General features: G+C 37.4%; 3 protein-coding genes across 5 annotated transcripts in view; 1 reads left to right on the forward strand and 2 right to left on the reverse strand.

Annotated features, from left to right (window-relative positions):
• Window positions 1–3,384: 3,384 nt before the first annotated feature.
• Window positions 3,385–14,666, reverse strand: LOC110829006 (uncharacterized). The gene is made up of 5 exons (XM_022062272.2): window positions 14,507–14,666; window positions 11,420–11,549; window positions 8,305–8,536; window positions 6,220–6,937; window positions 3,385–3,996 (listed from the first exon to the last, which is right to left on the reverse strand). Exons 2-5 carry the CDS (start codon window positions 11,545–11,547, stop codon window positions 3,740–3,742), a joined length of 1,335 nt encoding a protein of 444 aa, XP_021917964.2. The 5' UTR covers window positions 11,548–11,549; window positions 14,507–14,666; the 3' UTR covers window positions 3,385–3,739.
• LOC147875034 (uncharacterized) lies at window positions 12,429–17,262 on the forward strand. The gene is made up of 4 exons (XM_087356933.1): window positions 12,429–12,473; window positions 13,286–13,447; window positions 13,844–14,017; window positions 17,257–17,262. Exons 1-4 carry the CDS (start codon window positions 12,429–12,431, stop codon window positions 17,260–17,262), a joined length of 387 nt encoding a protein of 128 aa, XP_087213059.1.
• Window positions 16,559–23,838, reverse strand: part of tacc (transforming acidic coiled-coil protein) — a 64,870-nt gene continuing 57,590 nt past the window's right edge. For all 3 annotated transcript variants that reach the window (XM_022062349.2, XM_022062351.2, XM_022062350.2), the window contains one exon: window positions 16,559–23,523. In XM_022062349.2, coding sequence (XP_021918041.2) covers window positions 23,334–23,523 — 190 coding nt within the window. In that variant the 3' untranslated portion in view covers window positions 16,559–23,333. The remainder of the gene's footprint in view (window positions 23,524–23,838) is intronic.

Genomic DNA, 23,838 nt, shown 5'->3' on the forward strand with positions numbered 1-23,838 from the left:
GGCGGAGTCCTTTGTAAGAAGCTGTTAGTCGCTCAGCTAGTGATAATAATCTCCAGATTATTAACCGGCACATACACATATAAGACCATCATCAAACTCTTAGCAGCCAAATCCGTCAACAAACTAGACTCTGCTTACGTATGTCGTTCCAAAGACCGCGTTCAAGTACAAGGCCTTGACATTTCGCAGCATAATGGTTTTGTAATGTAGAAAATTGTTAGACCCCCCTCCCTACTGTGGATCAGCTCTGGTTGTATTAGGTAGCCTGTCAAAAAAAAGCTGCTAAGGTATAAAAATTTTCTCTGCATGCCTTCAACGATTAAAAGCGTTCCCCGTCACTCTTTCAGATAAAATATGAGATCACAATATTCTTTAAAACATTTGAATATCCATTTTCGATAAACGTAATACGTATCAGAAAATTTCAGGCATGCTAAGCGTTAAGTTACCTCACAAACATTGATCTTTTAGACCTACTTTTCGGAGTTACTTGCGGCATTCGTTGCATTCCAACAACAGAACTTTACGTTAGTATGGATATTGATGCTAAAAGAAGGTCCGTCTGAATAAAATCCAGCGTGTGTACAGAGTGAAATTACAGGATACAATGCAGCTCTCTGCAGTTTTGAAACAGCAAACGCAGCGAATAATAGATTACTCATATTATTGCGATCGAAATTACAACAGAACGCGTTTGAATTCCTGGAGTTCAGTAAAGATTTCGTCATGCCTGATGTTAACAGAGGACAGGAAACGGTTCAATTTGATGTGCAAGGGAAGTGGTTTTATAAACAGATTGCGTCTGTTAAATCTATTGAAGATGTCTTGCTATTATTTTATTTTTATTCCACCATCTGAAATGTTACCTTCTCTCTCTCTCTCACACACACACACGTGCAGTATGTCCCAGAAAGATTTATACACATTATAATTTGCAATCTTAACCTCAATCGTCAGTTGTAAGAGATGAGGGCATATAGTATCACCATCATGATGCCAGGGCATATCTTGACAACACATTTCCCGACCGATGGATAGGAAGCAGAGGATCTGTTGAGTATGCCCCACGATCGCCAGACTTTTTATTGTGGAATTACTTAAAGGACACGGTGTACAGCACAAAGCCAGCAGCAACATTTCACGAGCTCCGGCAAGAATTTGAACGGTCTTGCGCAGCCGTCCCAGCAGAAAATTTGGTGGCTGCTTGTCAGTAAGCTGCTCACCACTGTCAACGTTAGATTCGCAAATTCATGAAGTGCCAATGCTGATGACTGTAATGATTTAGCTTATTAAGACATCTTTACTTCATTTACTTCATTCACTGAATTTGTGTAAACCTCTTTCTGGGAATTCTGTATATATTGAATATACACATTCCATTTAATAATCTTCCTTACTACTTCTTTAAACACATTTTAATGCGACCCTCTCTTGTGCCTCTCATAACAAGGAGAGAATAATTTCCAGAACTCTTCTGACAACAGATATGCAATTTCGATTTGAACAAATCTCACTAACGGATCCTAGGAGTCACCCTTCGTGGAACTTGGCTTCTACCGCTAGAAAAAGGCTGATGAGAAATGGAAGGTCATTAAACGTTTCAGAGACTCTCTCTTCTCCAGCACCAAGGAATCATTCATTCCCTGATGACGGAGACGCGGCTGGTCGCCTGAGAGGATTTTAACATGCATACGGCCAAGCATTACGAAAAACAAGCGAAGTATTGGCTTAGTGTGTTGCAAAGAGAAGTGGCCGTCGTTAATTTTTGGCAGAATGAGAACAGATTACCTTCGTGTGGTGATTAATCTGCCACGGCCGAAGTTCGCTATCTGCAAGACTTTATCGCATCTCACTGCCTAGGATTATCCAAACTGGGAAGAGTTACCAGCAGTATACATAGCATTACACCAACAATATGAAAGAAAACTATGTTTGCAACATCTAGAAAAACTATACTTCCAAACAAGTACATAATTACGATACTTACATAGCTTCAACTCAACTTCAAATTATGTCAAACACGAGTTACATCAACACACAATGACTTGAAATTACAAAACTACTTAGTTTTAAGCCAACACCAGGCCACGCATTGTCTCAAATTAGCACAACTTACAACTTGACCCTTATCCTCTAGGTACTCATCCCCCAACAGCAGTTTAAGACCAACCGTAATTCAAAGTTACGCTGCCTCCGAGGCACCTGTCTTTACCTCAGCTCACAACCCCCGTTTTAGCATAACCACTTAAAACACTGGCATGGTGTATGTTAACGGATTTTTCGATGGAACAGCTGCTGTCGCTGTATACCATGAATTTATGAATTCTCGATCAAAGAATGTTTAGTAGGAACGACTTACAGACTGCGAGAGTGGTTCATTACCTGACGCTGGATTTTCCTTTGAGCATCCGGTGCAATACGGCAACATCCCACTTTCTTGTCCTTGGGTGGAGTTCAATGTAGAACATAATCTTTCTAGGATGAGCCACGTAGAATGTCAAGATATCCAACGTTCCGTCAAACATCAGTTATCATCTTCAAGGCAAATATGTTGGTTGGAAACAACCAACCACAAAGCAACTATCGGCGGAGCCTGCATAAGAGCAAGATATCGTCCATTCTAGGTTATATCATTTCTGTGTACGGGATCCATCGTTGGAAATGGTGAACTCCCTTAAAATGACAACAGGGATCTTGGGTCTTCTATGGAATAGGCAGTAGGTGGTGAGTGGAATATGATATACTGCAGACAGCGAAAACTACAAAACGAGATTCATAATTTGTACTATGCTTCATTCTTTAATCCAGACTCCTATACAATGGGTACCGGGTTCCTTTCCTGGGGGTAAAGCTCAGCTGGGGCGTGAAGCTGACCACTCACCCCCATCTAGTGCAGAGGCTAAGAATAAATAGGAGCTATACCGCCTCTCCCTTTGAGTGCCTACAAGGTGTATAGTGGGACAGCGTTTCTTTTACTTTACTTAATTCCTTAAACATTACAAAAAGTTTAAAATAAAAGTTGCAGTTTGACAGATTTTGTACACTTTATGTCGACCAGCAATATACTGCACAATGAGTTTTTCTGGAGAAAAACGAAGTTCAATCTGAGCTTCACATAAAGTATTTGATCAACAAGTACACAATTAAATTCACCTAACCACTTTTAGTGCAGGCCTACAGTACTAATGTTGCCTAGTTGCTTGGAGGGAAAAATTACTGACAGACATCGATGGACCCACGAGATATACTTTGCTCACACTAGATCATGAAGAAGACATTAAAATCAATGGCCATCAGACAGCACTGACGTCTTGTTACACACCTACAGTAACACTTTCAAAACATTTTATTAGTACACTTATCAGGCAGGTAAAAATAAGAATATTGAATGTTTTATTTTATTTTATTCGCTCACTTAGACAATTTTACTTTCAATCAACTCTGTTAAAATATGTTTTGTTTTATGTTTAAAAACTTTTATGCTTCCTCAGACAGGTTTAATGTTATCAACATAGAAGCTCTCTACTTCTAGGTATGGGTTACTGCAATATTTCAAGATTCAGGCACTGAAGCCTCAAATCACGCACCAAACAGCTTTGGTTTTTGGTTGGTCTTAAAAGTTGTGGCCTGCTCAGAAAAAAAATTTCTAATGCATATATCCACATCACCTCACACTGCTTAAATGTCTAAAGGATACAGCCAGCAACCGCAGTCATAACAGTCATTATGTCTGTAATAATTACTGTAATAATTTGACAACTTCTTTGCGTACAACCACACCAGGTATTTTATGCACTTTTTTGTTAAATCTGGCAATCATCTTTACATCTCCTGCACTACCATCACCCATGGCTTCATACTCTGCAAGTACCTTTTTCTGCAGTCTCTTTAAAGGCAATTCCTTACTGTCCTTTGACTCCAAAGCTTTTATGATGATTTCTTGCAAGTTAAACTTGGTTTTCCCTGATGCTGTGTGGATAGCTTCTTCCTCAGTGTCTGTGAAAGAATTAATCACATCATTAATAAAAACAATGAACATAAACACAGATCTTACAACACATCCACGTGTCAACCATCAAACATCACAGGATTGATGTTCTATTTAAACTACAAGACCTAATCACAGATCTACATTCAAGCAAGATTCCTTTTCTTCACGATGGCTATCTTCTGGGTTTTGCACCATGTAGTCAGTAGAAGTTTATGGACATTTCAGAGGTCCTCGCTGTCACCATCACTAACCATCGCCATGATGATGAAGGCAGCAAGGACCTCTGAAACTTTGGTAAACTTCTACCAAACTAAAAGGCGCAACAAGACAGATTCACCACCATAAAAGCCTCAAATCCTATTTTTTCCCCATCACATAGCTGTAACAACACATCAAGTGAGAAAGAGAGACAATCACTGATCACAATGTTGAAAAGGGACACTAAAGAAATGTTACTGTGACGGATGGGTTCTTCTTAATGAGTTTCTACCTGTGTAGTTTATACAGAAAACAATAATTTTGCCTGTTGTTTTTTGTATGGGTGCGAAACATGGTCTCTCGCTCAGAGGGAGGAACACAGATTGCAGGTGTTTGAGAATAGGGTGTTGAGGAGGATAATTGGGCCTAGGAGAGAAGATGATGGGGCATGGAGAAAACTGCATAATGATGAGCTTAAAAATCTGTACTCCTCCCCCAATATTGTCAGGGTGATCAAGTCGAGAAGAATGAGATGGGCGGGGCATGTAATGCGCATGGATGGGACAAGAGGTGTGCACTGGGTATTGGTTGGGAAGCCTGAGGGGAAGAGACCACTGGGGAGACCTAGATGTAGATGGGAGGATGATGCCTGATGGGATCTATGGGAGACAGGAGTTGAAGGCAATAGGATTTTGTAGGCCCAGGACAGGGACCGGTGGAAGGCTTTGGTTAATTCAGTGATGAACCTTTGTGTTCGGTAAGCCATCTAGTTAGTTAGTTAGTTAATAGTTTATACAGCACCAAATTACTCTGAATTATAAAGTAAATAGCATGTGGACGGAAGTTGTAGTTTAAGGTCCTATCCCATCATCTGGCTGCAGTGACTGTAGGAAACCATGATAAATCCATCAGTACTATCAGTCTTCAGGTCAAGATACAAATTCAGGATCCTTTTTTTTTAATGGAAGGTTTAGTTGACAGAATAGTTGTGCAAACAGAATAATGTGAATGGTATAATTTTACTCATTCTGATCTCTTTGAAGGCAATAGACTCAGTGACTGCAGTCATATAAAAGCCTGTTCTCAGGACTACTTCTCAAGGAATTAATTTTATCATCACCAATAATTGGTGATGTAATTACAAGACACATTTGCATTTTACTGACAGTAGTGACACATTAAATAACTATGGACCTCCAAATCCAATGAAATATTTTAAATGAAACTCCTTTCTGGACAGAATATTTCATTTCTAACATTACAGAAATTATGACTGTCATTCAAGCAATGTCTGCAACTGATCTGGAATATAAACTTATGAATTGTGGAAGTCTAATCTCTAGCTCCTTACAATCAATGAGAACATGAATAAAATTGCATCTGGTTAAACGAGTGATTTCCATAAGCTTTCCAGTGTAGCTAGATCATTTTTACAATTCACCAGCAATGGCCAGGCTACTAAAATACAAGAGTAACGATTGTGTTAGGAACTTGAAATTAAAATAAACAGGAGTGATGTTCTCAAAATAATGCAAAGTAAAAAACTAGAAAGGAAAAATTGGCTGTGCAGTTCTCTAAACCACTTACAGTTCTAAAGTGCGATCACAAAATAAATGCTCTCATAATTCGTACACATCATTGCTCTGAAATGTAAACAGGCCATAAGACATGGAAGGATAAAAAGCCCATCTGTGTGATGGACCACAACGAACACATGATGGGAGATGTCCTCAGACATCATCTACTGCTAAAATGTTTGGTGGACAGAAGTAGACAAATGTAATTGATTTTCCTTTTCTGAATTCATTACTAATAACCTAATTATATACAACTTTCTGCATAACTAAAAACCACTGCTCACTTTCTTTGCTTTCCAGTAATTTCAATGAAGTGATTTTTTAATCCAATGCCCTCCACATGCATATGAACGCTTGAATTAAATGTTACATCCATTCAAATTAACTTGGCTCTCTACTGTCTGATTTGACATGGAGTGACCACATTTTTAAAACAATCCAAATTGTACTTACCATTTGTTTTTAGCTTTTTATTAGCAGATTGCTCTCCACATATATCCTCTGCTTCATCCTGACCCTTCTTTCGTTTTTTCTTGGATTTGCCACCCTCAAATCTGTTGGCATCCTCATTATCTATAGCACCTGCTTCTTTCTTCTGTTTCTTCTTTGATTTCTTTCTATCTTTCACCACACAGTCTTCTGAAATGGCATCCTCTGTCATCAACTCTTTCTTGCGTTTCTTTGAAATCTGCCCTTGTGACATTTCAGTCTCCTCTGAAACACCATTTTCTGCCCCAGATACATTTCCCTTGTGCTTCTTCCTTGATTTCTCCTCCAGTTCTACATTTCCATTTTCTGTTGATACACTTGTAACTCGTTTAGATTTTTTCTTGTTTCTACTCTCATCTTTATTCTCCACATCTGCCTCACTCATGTGATTACCCTCTATCTCCTTTAACTCTGCTTCATACTTTGCCTTTTTTCGCCTTTCTTTCCTTTCCTTCTTACTAAGCTTCTCATCTACCTGTTCTTCTTGACTGGGTTCATCATCATTTTCTTTTACATCAACAGTATTGGTGTTCTCCTTTTCAGCTTCCTTATTAATCTTAGCACGTTTCTTGTCGTCTTCCTTATTGAGTTCCTCCTCCTTACTAAGCGCCTCCATCTTATCGAAAAAACTATCTGCTGCTCGTCCATTATAATGGCTTTTCAAGCAGTTTCTCAGGAAGTTCTGTAATTAAAGAAATAAAGTATCTTATCAGATGTTACAGCTATTACGAGAACTCTGAAGTTGAAACACAAATTGACCCTCAAATCAACCAAATGTGCAAGACAAACAATAAACATATAAAGATGTGTAATGCTGCTGTATCTGACGTTAACGTATCTAGGGCTGTCATAACAGATCGGTGTGCCAAGAGGCACAAAACCATGGCATGACACCAATCAGCTGTCAGACTAGAAATGCAAATATTATTTCAATATTTTATGTACCATCAATTGTTCTGATTATTACATGTATCAACTGTTGAGGTTATGTATTCTTATATTATCCTCACATGTATATGGAAGGCAGAGATCCCTACTAAATATAACTCAAGATGCCTTACCACAATTACAAATCCATTTGGTACATTAAGTGATAACAGCGCTACTTATAAACACATTTTTGAGTCGACTGAAGAATTTATGAAAGACAAGGTAAAAATTTGTGATCTATTAATTTCATTATCTTGTATTACTAATTCTCCAAGGCAGAATTTCTCAACCCATAAACTGTAGACTGATGTCAATTTGTGCTAGTGGCTCCTTTGCTACCGCGTTCAGATAGGCTCTGAGGCCCACTCAACCTGCTCTCCAAGCAGCTGCAATGTAAAGCTGAACGCTACACACCACAGAGGCGTATGGGGGAGGAGTTGATACCTTGGTGCTAGATGGGAGTGAGTGATCAGTGTCACACCCTGGCCACACATTCCCTTAGAGATGGGACCCATGATACCCACTGGATAGGAGGCTGGATGTGCCTCACATCTAGGCTGCTGGGGGATTGAACCCTGGCTGTCCAGTCCATAGTCAGATATTACTATACTGACTAAGCTACCTTGGCTCATACTTCCATCCAGTACAGATGTTAAAATGTGCAATACATCTTCACAGAATGTTGATTAATTGCGCATGAGGAACAATTTTACTTTCAACCATTACTGCAGGTGAACAAATTATGATTTTTGCATTACCAACCTCTTCTGTTTTTCAAGTTTCTTGTTCCCTTGCAGGGACTAAATAGTATGTGTTCACAAGTGAACAGAAACACTGACAATGCCACACTGATCAGATTGTTTACACAGTGAATTCCACAGAGAACATCTGGCGAGAGCACATTTCAAAATCAGCAACTTTTTAAAACATAGATTTGCAACAATTACATATTAAATTAAGGTGTACAATGGATGATGTCAATGAAACGGGGCCAAATATTTTAGATTTGTAACTTGAGACATGGATGGGACTGAAATGCTTCTGTCTAAATGAATAACAATGTAAATAAACGTTGCTGGTAAAGAATACATGCAAGAATGAAAAAGTATTTTACACTACCTGGAATTTGATTTTTTTTCGAGGAACATTTTCATGTTTCACAACGACATTCAGGATTGCTTGCTCATCATGGGAAAGACTGTTCTGGGTTTCTTGCATAGAATTTATAATATCTTGCCATTTTTTTTGCTTACGTTCTCCTTTGTTTGCAGAGGGACGTGGTACAAAGCCCTTTGCCGAGTACTTTTCTTCTTCAGAAACACACTTTATATGTGCCGGGTATGTATCAGCACTGCAAAATGAGACACTATTAAATTCATCTGGGTACTTATCTCTGGTATGAAAGAATATGTGTGATGACAAACAGAAGATAAAATTATGAGTAATGAAAGAGACAAAATCAAAACTTTATAAAATGAAGGCAATTTTCACTTGTTTATAAGCAAGATATTGAAGATGGCCGTCTTCTGGGTTATTGTGCTGTGCAGTCTGGTAGAAGTTTACTGGCCCTGATGATGCAGGCAGCAAAGACCTCTGAAACGCCAGTAAACTTCTATCAGACTCTCTCTCTCCAATGGTGCTACAGCCCAAATCGAGCTTTGGCGTCCTTGATTTTGCACCCCTAATCACCCCAGTTCTTGGAGGCACTCTTCTTAAGTCTCAGGAACTCTGTTGAATCTTTGGTGACACTGTCCTCCCATCGCATCCTTGGCTTCCCCACAGGTCTTTTACTGCATGGTTGTCCATTAAGAGCCCTCTTTGATATCCAGTTCTCCAGCATTATTTGGACATATCCTGCACATTGGAGACGCCTCAGCTTAATGCGTACAGATAGCCTGGATCTTTATAAAGTTGGTATGATTCATAACTAACAAATCCTCCAGGTCCAAATATCCTCCTTGGCATTTTTCTCTCAAAGCTGTCCAGCAGCTTGGAGGTTTTGGTGGTTATTGCGCAGGCTTCACTTCTGTACAATACCACTGTACGGTCTGAGCTTAGTTTCCTTGTGGATGTCTCTCACTTTCAGTACAGGCAACAGTGAGAAATACGCCCAGTTTGCTGTGGCTATACGTTTTTGTATTCCACCAATCTCATCATTATCTGATGTTATGTTGGCCCCTAGTTATGTGAAGTTTGTGACTACCTCAAAATTGTAATCACCCAGTGTGATGTTCTGTCCTAGTCTGTTCTTCTGTTGTCTACTTTGTAGCGTCAATTTAGTTTTGTTTTCGTTTACCCTTAGACCTACTTCCTTCGCAGCATTTTCAATGTTCCCAAAGACTTCCTTCCCTGCTAATATTGATCTTCCAAGGATGTTTAAATCACCTGCATATTCTGCTATTTGATGGGGTTTATTCAGGATAGTAGAGTTTGGCCTTCACAAACCTCACCAGCTTGGCAGCAATGTTGAAGTCAAACAATATTGTAAAACGTTTCTCACTGTCAATGCTTCCGTATGCTTGCTTAAAGTCGACAAACAGCTGGTAAAGATTGAAGTCAAATTCCCAGCATTCCTCTGCCATTTGCTTAACTGTAACAAATGGTCTATCATTGATCAACCAGGTCTAAAGCCTGACTGGTACTCACCCAATATATCTTCAGTATAAACTTGTAATCTATTATTTATGATGGTGGCCAGAATTTTGTTGACAGCTCTAAGTAGAGATATATCTCTATAATTTTCACAGACTAGTTTATCACCCCTCTTGTAGATTGGACTTATAATGATCATTTGCCACTCTTCAGGAAGCTCTTCAGAATTCCAAATTTTAGTGATAAGTTGGAGGAGTGCGTTTGTTAGCTGTTGGCCTCCTTATTTAAGCAGTTCTCCCAGTAGGTTGTCAGTGTCCGGTGCTTTGTTGTTTTTGACCTTGTCAACAGCTGCTACAATCTCCTGTTTGGTGGGTAGCGACACAACCTGCTCTTCGTTTTGCATTACTAGTCGGTGATTTATATCTGGATTGAGGAGCTCTTCGAAATACTGCTTCCATCTACTCCTCACTTTTTCCCTTTCTGTTATAATGTACCCATGTTTACTTTTGCATAGTGTCGTGCTCAGTTTGAATCCTTTTTTAAACATGTTAATATTTTTATATGCCTCTTGAGGATTGCTGTCTCTAAAATCTTGTTCTACTTTCAGCATGACGGAACACATATATATCCTTTTCTTCTTTCTCAGGATATTATACTTAGTCATCTCTTTTAGTAATTCTCTCACAGCTCCACTTCAATACACACTTCTTGTATTCCATGTACCACAATCACGTCCATATTTTCCATTCTGTTGTTTTGGACTTAATTCTGAGGTGCTATTCAAGGATTCATACAATATAGTGTTTTCCATGGTGGAGTTGTCAGCCCCACGCCCAACCCCCCAACCTTAATGACCAGGCCTCTGTATGATCCCCAGAGACAGAGTGGCCCAGCTATACCCCTGGGCACTGGGTAGCTCAGGTATGTTGTGGGTGCCACTCCTGTACCCACTAGTGTGGGCCCCTGAGGATCTTCTACCAGACTACATGGCACAGTAACAAAGAAGGCAGCCATCTTCAGACTCACTGCCATAAAAACCTCAAATCCTACTAAGGTATTATTGGACTATGAAGAATAAAAAATATAGCAGACCAATAAATTCTTATGAATGTCAAGGGATGTACCAGGCAAGACAAAATTAAAAATGAAGGCACAGAAAAAGAACAAAATGGTAAATTTAAAAACATAATTCAAAAGAAAAGTTAATGATGGATATTAATAGACTTTCAAAACTTGCTCTTCAATATAAACCGAAGGACCAGACAGATACAAAGTCAGAACAGGAAAAAAGTATGACTTCTAAAATTCTGGCCTTCCTCCAAGTTCAGAAGAAAATCTGTCCTGTCCTTAATTACAAAATGCAAGCCTAACATGCACTATTCTAATGTACCAAATCGACAAGTTAACTTGTCACTGAACTTCGGACTAATCTTATAGATAACATTCACATGCAACTAGAAACCACAGCAGTGAAAAATCTTACAAAATAGAAATATGTGATAAAGATAGAGATTATGATAACAGATTATGTGTTAAGCATACTGAAACTGCAGAAACTTAGAAAAGAACCTTACTCCAAAGGCCCAACATACAAAACAAATCTTAGAACCACAGGTTAAAAGATAATTAAAGTCTCCACTACCTGAAATCCTTGCAACAGTCTACACACGTTACAGCAACAGCATTTCTAGAACAAACAGTCTGGTAGTGTTTCTCAACTTTAGCTTTCTTCAGTGACTCCCCACAGTGTGCACAAGTAAAAAATACCATTTCTGCAACAAAAATATGAGATGTAGAAAGAGATGACTACACTATTCAATGCTATACAGTCACATGACATAAAACTCTGCATGTACATTTAGCCTGATCTATCAATACAGCAGGACCTACTCATGGGGGAAACAAATTCAATAAAATTATGGGTGAGAGCGAAAAATCTTCAGCAACCATACATGATATGCCTGCCACATATTCTCCCAATATTCTGTTCTGTTCGATTAAAGATTCTCAACAATACTTGAAAAAAATTCAAATAAAAATAATCAGAATCTTCTTCTCATGGCAACAATGCCTTGCCTTTACTGCTTTTCAGGTAACAATTTTTTCTGTTGGAAGAATTTTACAATGCAACTGAATATGAACTTCATTTACCTTTACTACCACCAACACTAGGGAGCAGAGTCCTTGAGATGCAAACAATCACTTAGCTAGTCAAGAAATTCCCCACATTTTATATAATATAAAGGTTCATTACATGTTCGCAAGAACTGGCCACTGGTCCATTGTCCTGAGGCCAGTGAGTTCCACCCACACCCTTGTACCCTTTTCCTCGAGATCAACTTCAATCTTTTCTGCCAATCTGTGCCTAGGTTTTCCAAATGATATCTTTTCTTCAGGTTTTCTGACCAAATGCATTGATAAAATGTGTCAGTGTTCTGACACAGCACATTAGAAAAAAATGGAATGTCAGATAATCGTAATAATTATAAAGGCTAATAACATAATCAGGCCTGCACAAATTTCCTTCGAATTTTGGAGTCACCACAAAGAAATAGAATCCAGAACATATACACACACCTATATGCACATGTGCACACACACACACAAAGAAAGTGCATCTAACATGGGGAGCTGAGATGTTTCTGAGAAGAATGTGCTGTGACACACTGGTGATGCATGGTACTGTTATAGCACAAGTATAAAATATGAAGATTTCTGTCTTCTGGGTTGTTGCGCGTTGTAGTATGGTGCATGTTTACCAACGTTTCAGAGGTCATACTGCCTCCATCATCAGGGTGATGATTCATCTACTCTTACCCTAGGGGGTGGTTTGATCTAAGCAAAATGTGTATAGAACTACCTGTTAATATAAAAAATTATTATTCTGAGTATAAAAGTCTCTCCAAGAGGATATTTTGTTTCTTTCCTAAGATGACAGCTGAAATTCCATATCCTGACAATGACCAACTCTTATGAGGAGATGCCAAATGCATGTTCTTCACCATTTACCCCTTTGTTTACTCAAGATAGGAGAGAGAGAGGACTTAATCTGCTGCAACATTTACTTCAAATGCACACTCAATGTGATAGTACAACTAGCTGAGTAATGATGAAATGTTTTCTTAATTTCTGCTAACTTTTCCCACTCTTCGTGAAACACATTATTAAAATGGAAACATTTTAAGACACAAAAAGAAGTAATGATTCATGAAATACAATAATATATACCTTTCTGTAAGCCAAGAATTTATTCCTGACTGTCTGTGATTACTTTCATAGGCAAGTTATGTACTTTGTATGAATGAACATTTGACTGGCAATTATGATTTGTTTAACAGCCCTCTGTAAGTATATTCAGCAGAGAAACAGCACTTTCCCAGAACAAGTGGCAACATAAATCAAGTGTTAATGTTTGGTAGATGATTTCACCAATGCTATTTTTATTAACTACATGCAGAATTTATCTTTATCTTCCATACCAGTTCAGGAAACATTTTACTGAATACAGCTTACAGGATACATTTACAATGAACACAACTTCAAGTCTGGGAAGGTGGAAGGGCAGAAAACCTCTAATAAATTTTGTTCCTTTCTTCTGCCCTATACTGACAAAAATCCTAATAATGTGAAAGATCTTCAACTATTTTCTGATGCTTGGAATAACCCAGTTGTTAGGCTCCTCCTACTTGTAGTCCAAACAGAATGATTAGAAACAGTATGTCACTGTTTTCCCATGAGAGGGGGGACTCAGATCTCCCTTTAGAGACTTCACAGTAAAAGAACAAAACCAAAATTGGTTGATTTAATATACACTGTAAATGAATTTTTGGAAATTGTCATCTCAAGTGCAATAGGAAATTTCCATATGCAAACAATGACCTCTAATTATGTGTCTGCCTTCAAGCCCTGATGACCACATTATTATATGAAGAATTCCAAGTCTTTTGAATGTTTTCCACATAAGTTCCAAGAGATGAGAAGTATTATTTCACACAGAATTGAATGAAACCAATATGACTACACCAGACAGAATGATCAGGTGTTGTAACAACCTACATATAAAAAGATGGCCTGCCAAATCAATACATTGAAATTGCCTGTCTCACTTCCAGGCAAGAAGGCCTACGACAGACATCTCCCGTTAAATAACAAGAAGGTTGCCAAACTTAGAAAAGTAATGCAATACACCCCCCAAGAGAACAAGAATTTCCACAACAAAATGTTTCTAAAGATTACAAAGGCAACAGCAGAAGATAAATATGATTTGATATATGCTTTTCTTTTTCCTGCTTTGTTTTTAATTTTTAATGAAAAGCAATTCTGATGAACAGCTACAACATTCTATAGTATAACTAAAGGTTAAAAAATAATATGACGATAAACCACTATATACTGTGCTTTCGCCACAAACTGATTTACTTTATCTTGCAACACTAGTGAGCCTAATGAAAAATCCTAACCTAACAAACAGTAAAGACTATACACAGTAGAAACGGTCATCAAAATCCCGAGTACTGTATATTGCAAAGAAAATTAGATAACAACTCTTTAGCAATGAAAACAATATTTATACAGGAACAAGTGAGCCCACATACAATACAATTAAACAACAAATCAGAAGCATAGTTAAACAATAAACCAACAGATACAGATATAAATATACAGCTCATTTGTAAAATATTATATGCATGCATAGAATTCGATGTTTATCGCTACTATAACAGGATACCTTGTAATTCCTATGAAATACAACCCACGTGCAACTATTCCCACACGCCGAACCAAATAAATGCCAAGCAACCACAGATAACATATAGTTTTCGAGTAGGGGCACGGTCACCTGTGCTGGAATGTAGCCTGCCAATTCGCCTGTCCTGCCACCTACTCCTGGAAATGCACAGCAGTCTCACAAGTATTGATTTCTACTGTGGTCACATTCAACCCCACCAAAGAATTTCCAATGAAATGTTCAGAGAAACTTTTCTACTTTTTTCTTGCAATTATGAGTGTGCTAAAATGGAACACTGAAGGAATACGTAAGTTTCGAACATTCATTAAAGGCACAAATTCTGTGACTATACAAACAGGTGGAAATAGCTTTTCAGAAAAGGTACTCTCATGAATTAGTTGAATAGACCGGAGAATGATGAGCACGTTTTATAGAAAGAATTAATACCTTGCAGATTCGCGGAAAGTGGGTCTTCGCTCAGATCTGCGAGCCAAGTCTTGACTTGAAACCTGCTGGGTATAATGAAATGAATTTGCGTTGCTGGGGGACACTCATAAATGTCAACCTCGTTAATTTTTTTAAAGAAGAGCGTCTTGCTTTAATGGTAGACCTACTCCACACAATGAAACACAGAACTGATCAGATAAACTTTCCCAGCTAAGATGTTAGCAATACCTTGACTGCCAACATATTATTTTGTTGCACGTTTGCCGTGCTGTCTTGTGATAGTACATCGTGGCAGAATAACCCCTTTTCCATAAAAAATATAAATAATCAAAGAACGAATTTTCATTTTTATGTTTCTTGGTACAAAACTGAAGTACGACTCAGGAAACAATCTGAACTTCGTGATATATTCACTCAAAAATAATCTTATGGAACTCAAGTACAAGGCAAAAGAAAAAAGATCGCTAGACATTTTTCATCGTTTACATTTTCTTCTTCTTTTATTCCCAGCGTCCAGCTAGAATAAGTCTGGGTTGCTCGCATTCGCGATTCTGATAGGCATTTACCTTCTTTGTAGTTAGAATCTGTGTCCTTGCTAAGCAAAGTCTTTTGACTGGGTTCCACAAGGCCATCCGCAGCATTTAGGATGGTCTCTACTGTCGTAATCACCCATTCACATCTAAAGGAATCAATTAGTTATTGGTCAGAATAAATCGGGATGATTGTGGTCGTGCGCCGGGGCCCCATAAAGACACTTCAGTTCGGCCCAGTCGTGCACATGGCGCCCAAAGTCCACCCACATGCCATAGGCTAGCAGGCTGTCCCGTCCCAGGATGAACTCATCCGTGATCTCGGCGTCCCAGTCAGTTCTACCAGCGCCGCCTTCCAAACGGGGATGGTCTCCCCACATGTCATCCGCAGAACGAAAGGCCGAATCATTCGTAGCGATGGTTACATGACATAGCTTGCCCCGTATCCAGCCCTCGGCGTTGAGGTGGATGGCGCCAGATCACCCTCTGTTGCACAGTAATTTTTTGTCTTGTCGGTTACCTCTGTCAAGTCTCTGCCAACAGTCTTTGCTGAGATGATCATGGTTCACACACTGCGAGCATATTGGTTGTCCATCCCTGCACCGCTGGGCTGTTGGTGGACGCATTCCCATTGGAGCTTTAGTTAATTCATCACAAAATCAGAAGGCTGGCTGTCCCCTTCGCAAACTCTAGCTTAAAAGCATGGTTGAAAACCTAGTCAAACGACCAATCGTTGCCCATGAGATTCTGCTTCAATTAATGGGGGTCTCACTCTGTAGATGAATGCATGACATCCACAGGTAATCAGATAAGGGCCCTATTGTGCCAAGTGCTGCTAACTCTTGTAGTGACTCACCATTATGCTGGATTTTGGCCTTGAGTAGAGACTGGTAGACTGCTGCCAGCCTGTCACCAAAACTTAATGTGGTTAGACCTGAAGGCATTTATCTCATTACGTACTTATTCTTGGCTGGCACTTATTTTTGTTAACTGCTCTATCAGCTGCAATGCCAGATCCACTTAATCTCCCCCCTTCTGGCACCAGCTGTAATGGAATCACTGATTAAACTGTGGGTTCTTCAAGGATGATGGATTTATTTTAATAACTTTTATAAATTAGTGTTATTTTGCTTAATGTTCTCTCAGTTTACAAATCATATTCTTCATTACAGAGACAAGACTTTACACCAGGTACAACTGTTCACAGCTATTACTCTCTACTTTTTTATTCAATACATTCAGTTTGATGCTTCCAAAGAAATCCTAACATGTCCTCAGTTTGACAAACGTTTCTTCTTGTGATTTAATTTTCAGGTCTTGCCTATGTCCTGACTTCAGATTTTAATCCTCGTTCATTTTTGAATATTTCATCTGACTACCACTTGCAACCCATTTATATCTCTCTTAGCCCATTCCCAAATTTCTGTTCCATATGTCAGATAGATCTTTCAAGTTTCTTCAGTGTGAACACCTGTGAGGAAAAGGAATGTTTTTAATTTGAACTTTTGCACCTTTGCAACAAAATGACAGGCACCATATCTGTGCATTCAAGTCTGAGTCCTGTATATTACCCAGAGACCATCAGTTCCAGAATACTATTCACAATGTATTCACTTTAATCCCAGTAAAGCATTTCTTAGTCTACAGATTTTACCCCTGCTATATAGAAATTCTTATGTGCAGCTGTTGATAGAATTACTGTTAAATATTGCATGATGGCCCACACTGGGACATTATTGATGTGATGGTGTGGTGCACCTTGTTCCTGCACAGGGATGAAGAAATGTTTCCATGCAGCAACAGACTCCCAGCAAAAACATACAGAACTACAGATGACAACATCAATGTTAATTATAGAGGTAATATAAAGTTGGAAAGTGGGGATAACCACTGCTCTTCCAAATGCTAAGCAGAAGAAAATGTCTCACATTCAGATACAACAGACTTTGAATCTGAAGTGCAGGATACTATAGGCAACTACAGCATAATTTTGCAAGAACTTCAAATGTATATTTTAACAAGGAGTTATTGGCAGAATAAAGCCTATGATACTTTGCACAGACTTACAAACATTAGTGAAATTGTAAATATCTTAGGTACTACTACTGTTATTATTACATACTACTACTATTTTTTTCCTTTTCTCAAAACAACTTGTTAAGTACAGATCCTGTTTACATTAAATTTGTTGAACGCAACTTCAAAATTTTGCATCATTGCCATTAACTGTAATTTTTGACTTATACACTATATTTTATATATAATCTGTAAGAATGTATATGTCTTCATATCCATCTTCTATAAATAACAAATTTCATATTTATAGCTACAATAATCCATTGATTATTGCCATCAAACAGAACACTAAATGAGAATATCTGCAAGGCCACCATGTTATCTTTTTACACTTTACAAGAAATTACCTTAACAAAAATTGCATATATTTCCAGCACCAATTACCACATTATTTGAGGAGTGTATAGGAAGAGCGCTAATATAGATTCCACCCCACAAGTTCTTGTGTTTGCTGTTTCCCACACTGTAGAATATATGAAGTTTGGATGGTCATCAATGGCAAAATGTTCATACAAAAATTTGTGAAAACCAGAAAAGTGGTTCAGAAGTTTAAAGGGGAGAGACACAAAGAGCAAGGTCATCTAACAAACCAATTTCTTCAAGAAACAAAACTAAGCTAAAAATAGAGAAGCTGCAAAATTATATGGAACATCATTTCAGTACATTAATACATGCAATCTGATCCTTAACATGTCAATACAGAATTAACGATGCCATTTTAAAATTATATATAGGATGCGGAAGTGGAATGTGACGGTTTTCAGAGTGCAGCTGCAGCTAACGTTATTGAGTGTTGGGGAAGTGTGTGTGGCTACGTGACCACCAAGGGATGCAGTTTCTTCTGCCCGTGTAGTGAGAGACAGTATGGCTAACAGGTCGGTGGCGGAATGCGTATTCGCGGTAACAGCATTTATTGAATGCAAATCCATAATCCAGGTCCAGAGAAGATATAAGGTGTGCATTTAATGTTGTACAGCATGGAAGAATTCCTACCCGTAGCATTATTTTGAGGTAGGTGGTAAACTTCAGTAACATTTTGTGATCGTTTTGCTGGTAGTGCACGAAGAGTACGCACACCAGAGAACATTGCGAAGGTTAGGGAAGCGGTGCAGCAGAGTCCAACTTGCTCTGCTAGGCGTCAATCAGCTGCATTACACCTATCAGACAGGAGTGTTCACCGTATTCTGCATGAGGACCTCAAATTTCATCTCTACAAAATTAAATTTGTGCAGAGCGCACACAGCTCGTGAATCGATGAACTGTTTGCGAGCCATGTTTTCCGGACACATCATTTCCCGATTTGGAGACGTCGCCTGGCCGCCTAGGTCCCCTGATCTAACAGCTGCCGGTTACTTCCTATGGGTATATTTGAAGTCTAGAGTGTATGTTAACAAACCACGCACCATCATGGAGTTAAAACAATGCATCACTGAAGAAATTCGAGCTTTATTGCTACGAGTTATGGGCAATTTCCGGTCTAGATTACAAGAACGTATTCGTTGTCATGGAGGCCACTTGACAAATGTTATTAAGAAATAAGCAGAGATTAATAAATTGCATTGTTCTGCTGTTTTTAAAGTGAAAGTGTTTTATTTTAATTCGACCCGAGTTTGCCACAATAGCGCTCTGAAAACCGTCACATTCCACTGCCGCACCCTGTACATTAAGTTGGCATTAAAACTGTTTCCTATTACTTCAAACTTAAATACCTGACAACATGCTAATATTGATTTATGGCTTCTCATAAAGACTTCAGAGCAATGTGAACCAGATCTAGTAATTGCATGGAATCACAATATGTAAATACCTTCAAAGTGCATGCATATCAAGTATAATAAAGCAGTGAAAACACCTATCTGTATATCAATTAAATCTTTTTTATCAGGGTGACATGTTTTTATCTCACTGGATTATCCTCAGGCTCTAGACACAGATTTCTTACTCTGGTTTGAGATTGTCAAAAAGTTTATATCAAAATAGGGGTTTGGGGGAGGAAGAGGGAGAGCCATAATACTAAAATTGTTGTTTTGAATTTATCAGTCAAATTGATTAAAACATTTTGAGAAATATTAGAAACATTGGCTAATGCAATTATAAGCAAGAGACTGTGTATAAAACCTTAATACTACATCTGCCTGCTGTCTCCTGGGTGTCAAGTGATACAGGCATACACATATATAAAAAAATCCAATGACTTTACTCAACACAATATAATGCACCCATCTGATACAACCACTCTAAAATAATACATATGGTGCATACACAGACTCAAAATAATAACTAAAAATGGAACAAATCAGTATTTAAATACATATGTGCATGTTTTATATCGATTCTCTTGCTTATAACTTCATTAGCCAATATATATAATAATTTTCAAAATTGTTTTAATCTATTTGACTAATACATTCAAACGTTCTACAGATTTAATTTTTTCTTTCTATTTTGTGATATAAACTTTCAGACAATCTCAAACCATATGTAATTCTGCTTCAGATTAAGAAATGTATCTGTAGGACCTGAAGATAATCCAGTGAGATCAAAACATATTCCCCAAGCAATAAAAACTGTTTACTGATAATAAGAATCTCTACTTCCTTATATTTGATTATAACCACAATGGAATGCATGTACACTGCTCAAAAATACTAATTTTTAAGATTCCTCACAATATATAATGGAAAACTTCAACTTGTCATTTCCATAATTTAATTATTTTAATTATGAATATGCATACCATTTTGCAATTTCTTAAAAAAAATCAGAACTTACTGCACTGGTAATGGAAAACATTATATACATATAAGACCTACTAAATTACAATCAAACTGATGGACTAATATCAAAGATCACACTTAATGACTGCAAATGCTCAACAGTGAAAAGCAATATTGTGCCTACACGTTAATTCAGACTGAACTGTCCAAACAACTGAATGGATCCATCTCCCTGCAGAATCTTTATGTATGAAACTTGGTTTTAATTCTTTTACATTTACATTTCAATTGTTTATTTTTCAATACAGAATGGTGAAGGTCCGATAGCTCGCTGAATAAAGTCACGCTTCTATTCTTATAACTCTATATCATTTTTAAGCACTCCATATTATATAAATAATTATGTGAATGGTTATGAATCAAAAAGGAAAAGTGGTATATCCCATAGGCAAGTTCATCCATTTTGATGCTCATGTGCATTTAAATCTGTGTACACCAAGTATTAGCCGTATTGGTTCATTCTTCATAGTCACAATTCAATACAGACAAAATTTGGAAAGAATCCTATTTGTCATCTGATTATCTCTACAGTGTACAGAAATCAAGAATGGCTACGAATCTGAAAAGGAAAATTCCAGAACAAGGAAATTACATGTCAACACATCTTAGACTGTGATTCTGATGTGAATCAGTCAGATTAGGAAGAGACTGCTGAACACAAAGACTGCAAAAAACATAAGCCACAATAGACGGGTGAGCTTCTACACTTGTAATTTATGTTTGTCTGGAGACAACAGGAAGACAATCGTGTGGTGTACAGTGTCAGTGTTACGACATAAGCAACTCTCCAATCGAGTTTTTCTCCCAGTACAAATGTGACAATCTTCTAAGCTCTCACATAATTTTTTTAAGCCCAAGAGATTAAACTCCCATTCCCTTGAGTATACAGTCAGATGTGTGCAGTAATACTTAAACCCTGTTGTTTCATAAGAACAGAGTGAACACCTATTTTTTGAGCACTTTCAACTATTTAACAGAAACTAAATGGCATACAGAAATTAAACTTAGACCACTGTAAAGAGAATTTCAAAATCTTGTTTGTAGCATGCAGAAGTGCTGCTCCAATGATGGCCACTAGAAGTTCAAATCTATAAAATATGTGACCATTATTCAACCAGGCTTTGTGAAGGAATTCTCATAAAAACCCTTTGTGAATTACACATGCTTTCTCAGGTTAAGTTGCCATTTTACTGCCATGTCAACATTTATGCTCCTAGTGGTCATCACTGGAGTTACTCTTCTTCCACCTACTACAAGAAGTTTTCTATGGTGAATAATATTTTAATTTATAAAATATAGCAAAGTTGCATGATACAATAAAGTGCTACCATTTCGTGTACTGAAGGTTGTTATTTGTAATACCTTGAAAATCTGAAGAGACCTCAATACTGCACTTTCTGGTTCTCTAAAATAAGCTCCTGAGCAGGTTAGCTCATGATTTCATGAATTTGCATTCATGAGGTACCTGGTTCAAATCTAATTTACAATAACATACTCATAGTTTCCTCATCCTACCAGATGAAGGGGAACATTTATTAGGAAGAAAAAAAAACAGTATTTATTCTATTGGAGCAAGGATCCTTAAATAATTTTATTTAACATAGAAAAGTGTCTGGCTAATGGAACCTGCAAATATGTAGTTTTAAAATTCTTGTGGCATGGAATAAAATGTACAGTACATGCCTGATTCTCTAGGTTGGTTGGGAAATATATTTTCCCAAATAATCTGCAAAAATAAAAGGAAAACACACAAATGTAATAAATATGTAGGTTTACTTATAGATATGCATTACATTTTTTAAAATTTACTAATAATAAAGGATTTTGAATAAAATTTAGTACAGTATTCAACAATTTTTTTAAAAAAGGATTCCAGTGGATAGTAATAATGTTTTATTGTTGTAAACTTCAGGTTTTAACAACAATTTGTTGATATGTTAAACAAATTAACATTTGAACATACACTGTATGTCTAGTTCCTGCAAGAAGTGGCATGTCTTCATTTAAAAGTGGCATTTGCATATTTCTGTAGTGGCTAAAATACAGTAATCATAAACTCTGTATTCTGATATCTTGGCTAGAAAACAAAGAGCCTATTAATATACAGAAGAGTTTGTCAGTTGAAGTTAAAAGTCTGTACTACTTAGAATTTCCTTCTATTTGAAAAGACTGGGGGATACCATCAGTATTGCAGTGGTACACATGGTATTTGAAACTGGCAACTCAATGCAAATGGACTGCATTATCAGCTAAGAGGGTCCCTCAGAATGGCGGAAAGGGTGATATTGCTATTGATTAGGGTGATTCAGATTTGCAAAATCATATACTAAAGAACCACAAACAATGCAATTAGATGCATGTACAATACACTCACTGTATAACAAATATAAAAATCACTTATCTATTTTTAAAAAAGAAAAGTATACAATAAATATTTGGAAATCAGGAGTTTGTTTGGACAGTCCAGTCTGGCTACAAATTCAGATACTGTGTTCTTCATTGCTGAGTACTTCTTAAGATATTAATTGGGTTATTTCCAAACAGTATGTGTCATTCAGTGAATTATATATATATATTTTTATTTTGTTCTATCTCAATTCAGTAAGTCATGACACATGGTTCAAATTTAAATCTTATACAAATTATATCATACCAAACTATGCATAATGTAAACATTAACAACAATCTTAGGGAAGTAACACAAGTTCAAGTTTTCCATTATATTTTCTAAGGAATCCTAAAATTAATACCAACACATATACATTCTTTTACATGTTTTTTAACATCAATTCAGTAAGTTGTCATATTTTTCTTTGCAGAATTATACCATACTGGAGAATGTAAAAATTAAAAACTTAAATGACAAAAGATGAGGTTTTTCATTATGTATTTTATGGAATCTTAAAATTCATACATTTAACTTGCAATTGGAAAGTAATATTTTCATAGTAAGACTCAGCATGAAAGAAAATAAAATAACAGTGACTTATGCTCAGCTTATTCACCGTTGCCAACTTTATTTATGAGCTCATCACAAATGGAAGCAAGCTCTTGATTTTCCTTTACTTTCTGTTCTAACATTTCTTCCAGTGAGCTTGTCTTTACTTCTGCTTTCTTTAGCATTGCTTTCAGCTTGGCAGTCTCTGCTTGTTGACTACGATGAACAGAATCCAATTCTTGGTTTGCACTGTAAAGAATTATACAAATTGGAGTCTTATTGTAATGGATGAAGCCACATTAATTAATGCAAAGGCCATGCATACTCCTGCACAGCATAAGGCGTGGGGGGGGGGGGGGGGGGAAACAAGTATCCCTCAGGCATCCACAAGACTTGTGCAGCATTGTACTTTCATGAACATAATGTTTTGTTTTAACAGCTGCCATAATTCAATGTTGTAATCTGTGAGCATTGCCCACTAACTTCACCAACTGCGCTTTTTATTTACCTCCAGAGATAAAAGTCCAAGGGTGTTAAATGTGTGTACTCACGAGGGTATAAAAT

Source organism: Zootermopsis nevadensis, unplaced genomic scaffold (genome assembly GCF_977971745.1).
Source record: "Zootermopsis nevadensis isolate Lab colony 2312 unplaced genomic scaffold, Znev_1.0 Znev_ptg000002l, whole genome shotgun sequence".
In the NCBI taxonomy this organism is placed as follows: Eukaryota; Metazoa; Arthropoda; class Insecta; order Blattodea; family Termopsidae; genus Zootermopsis; species Zootermopsis nevadensis.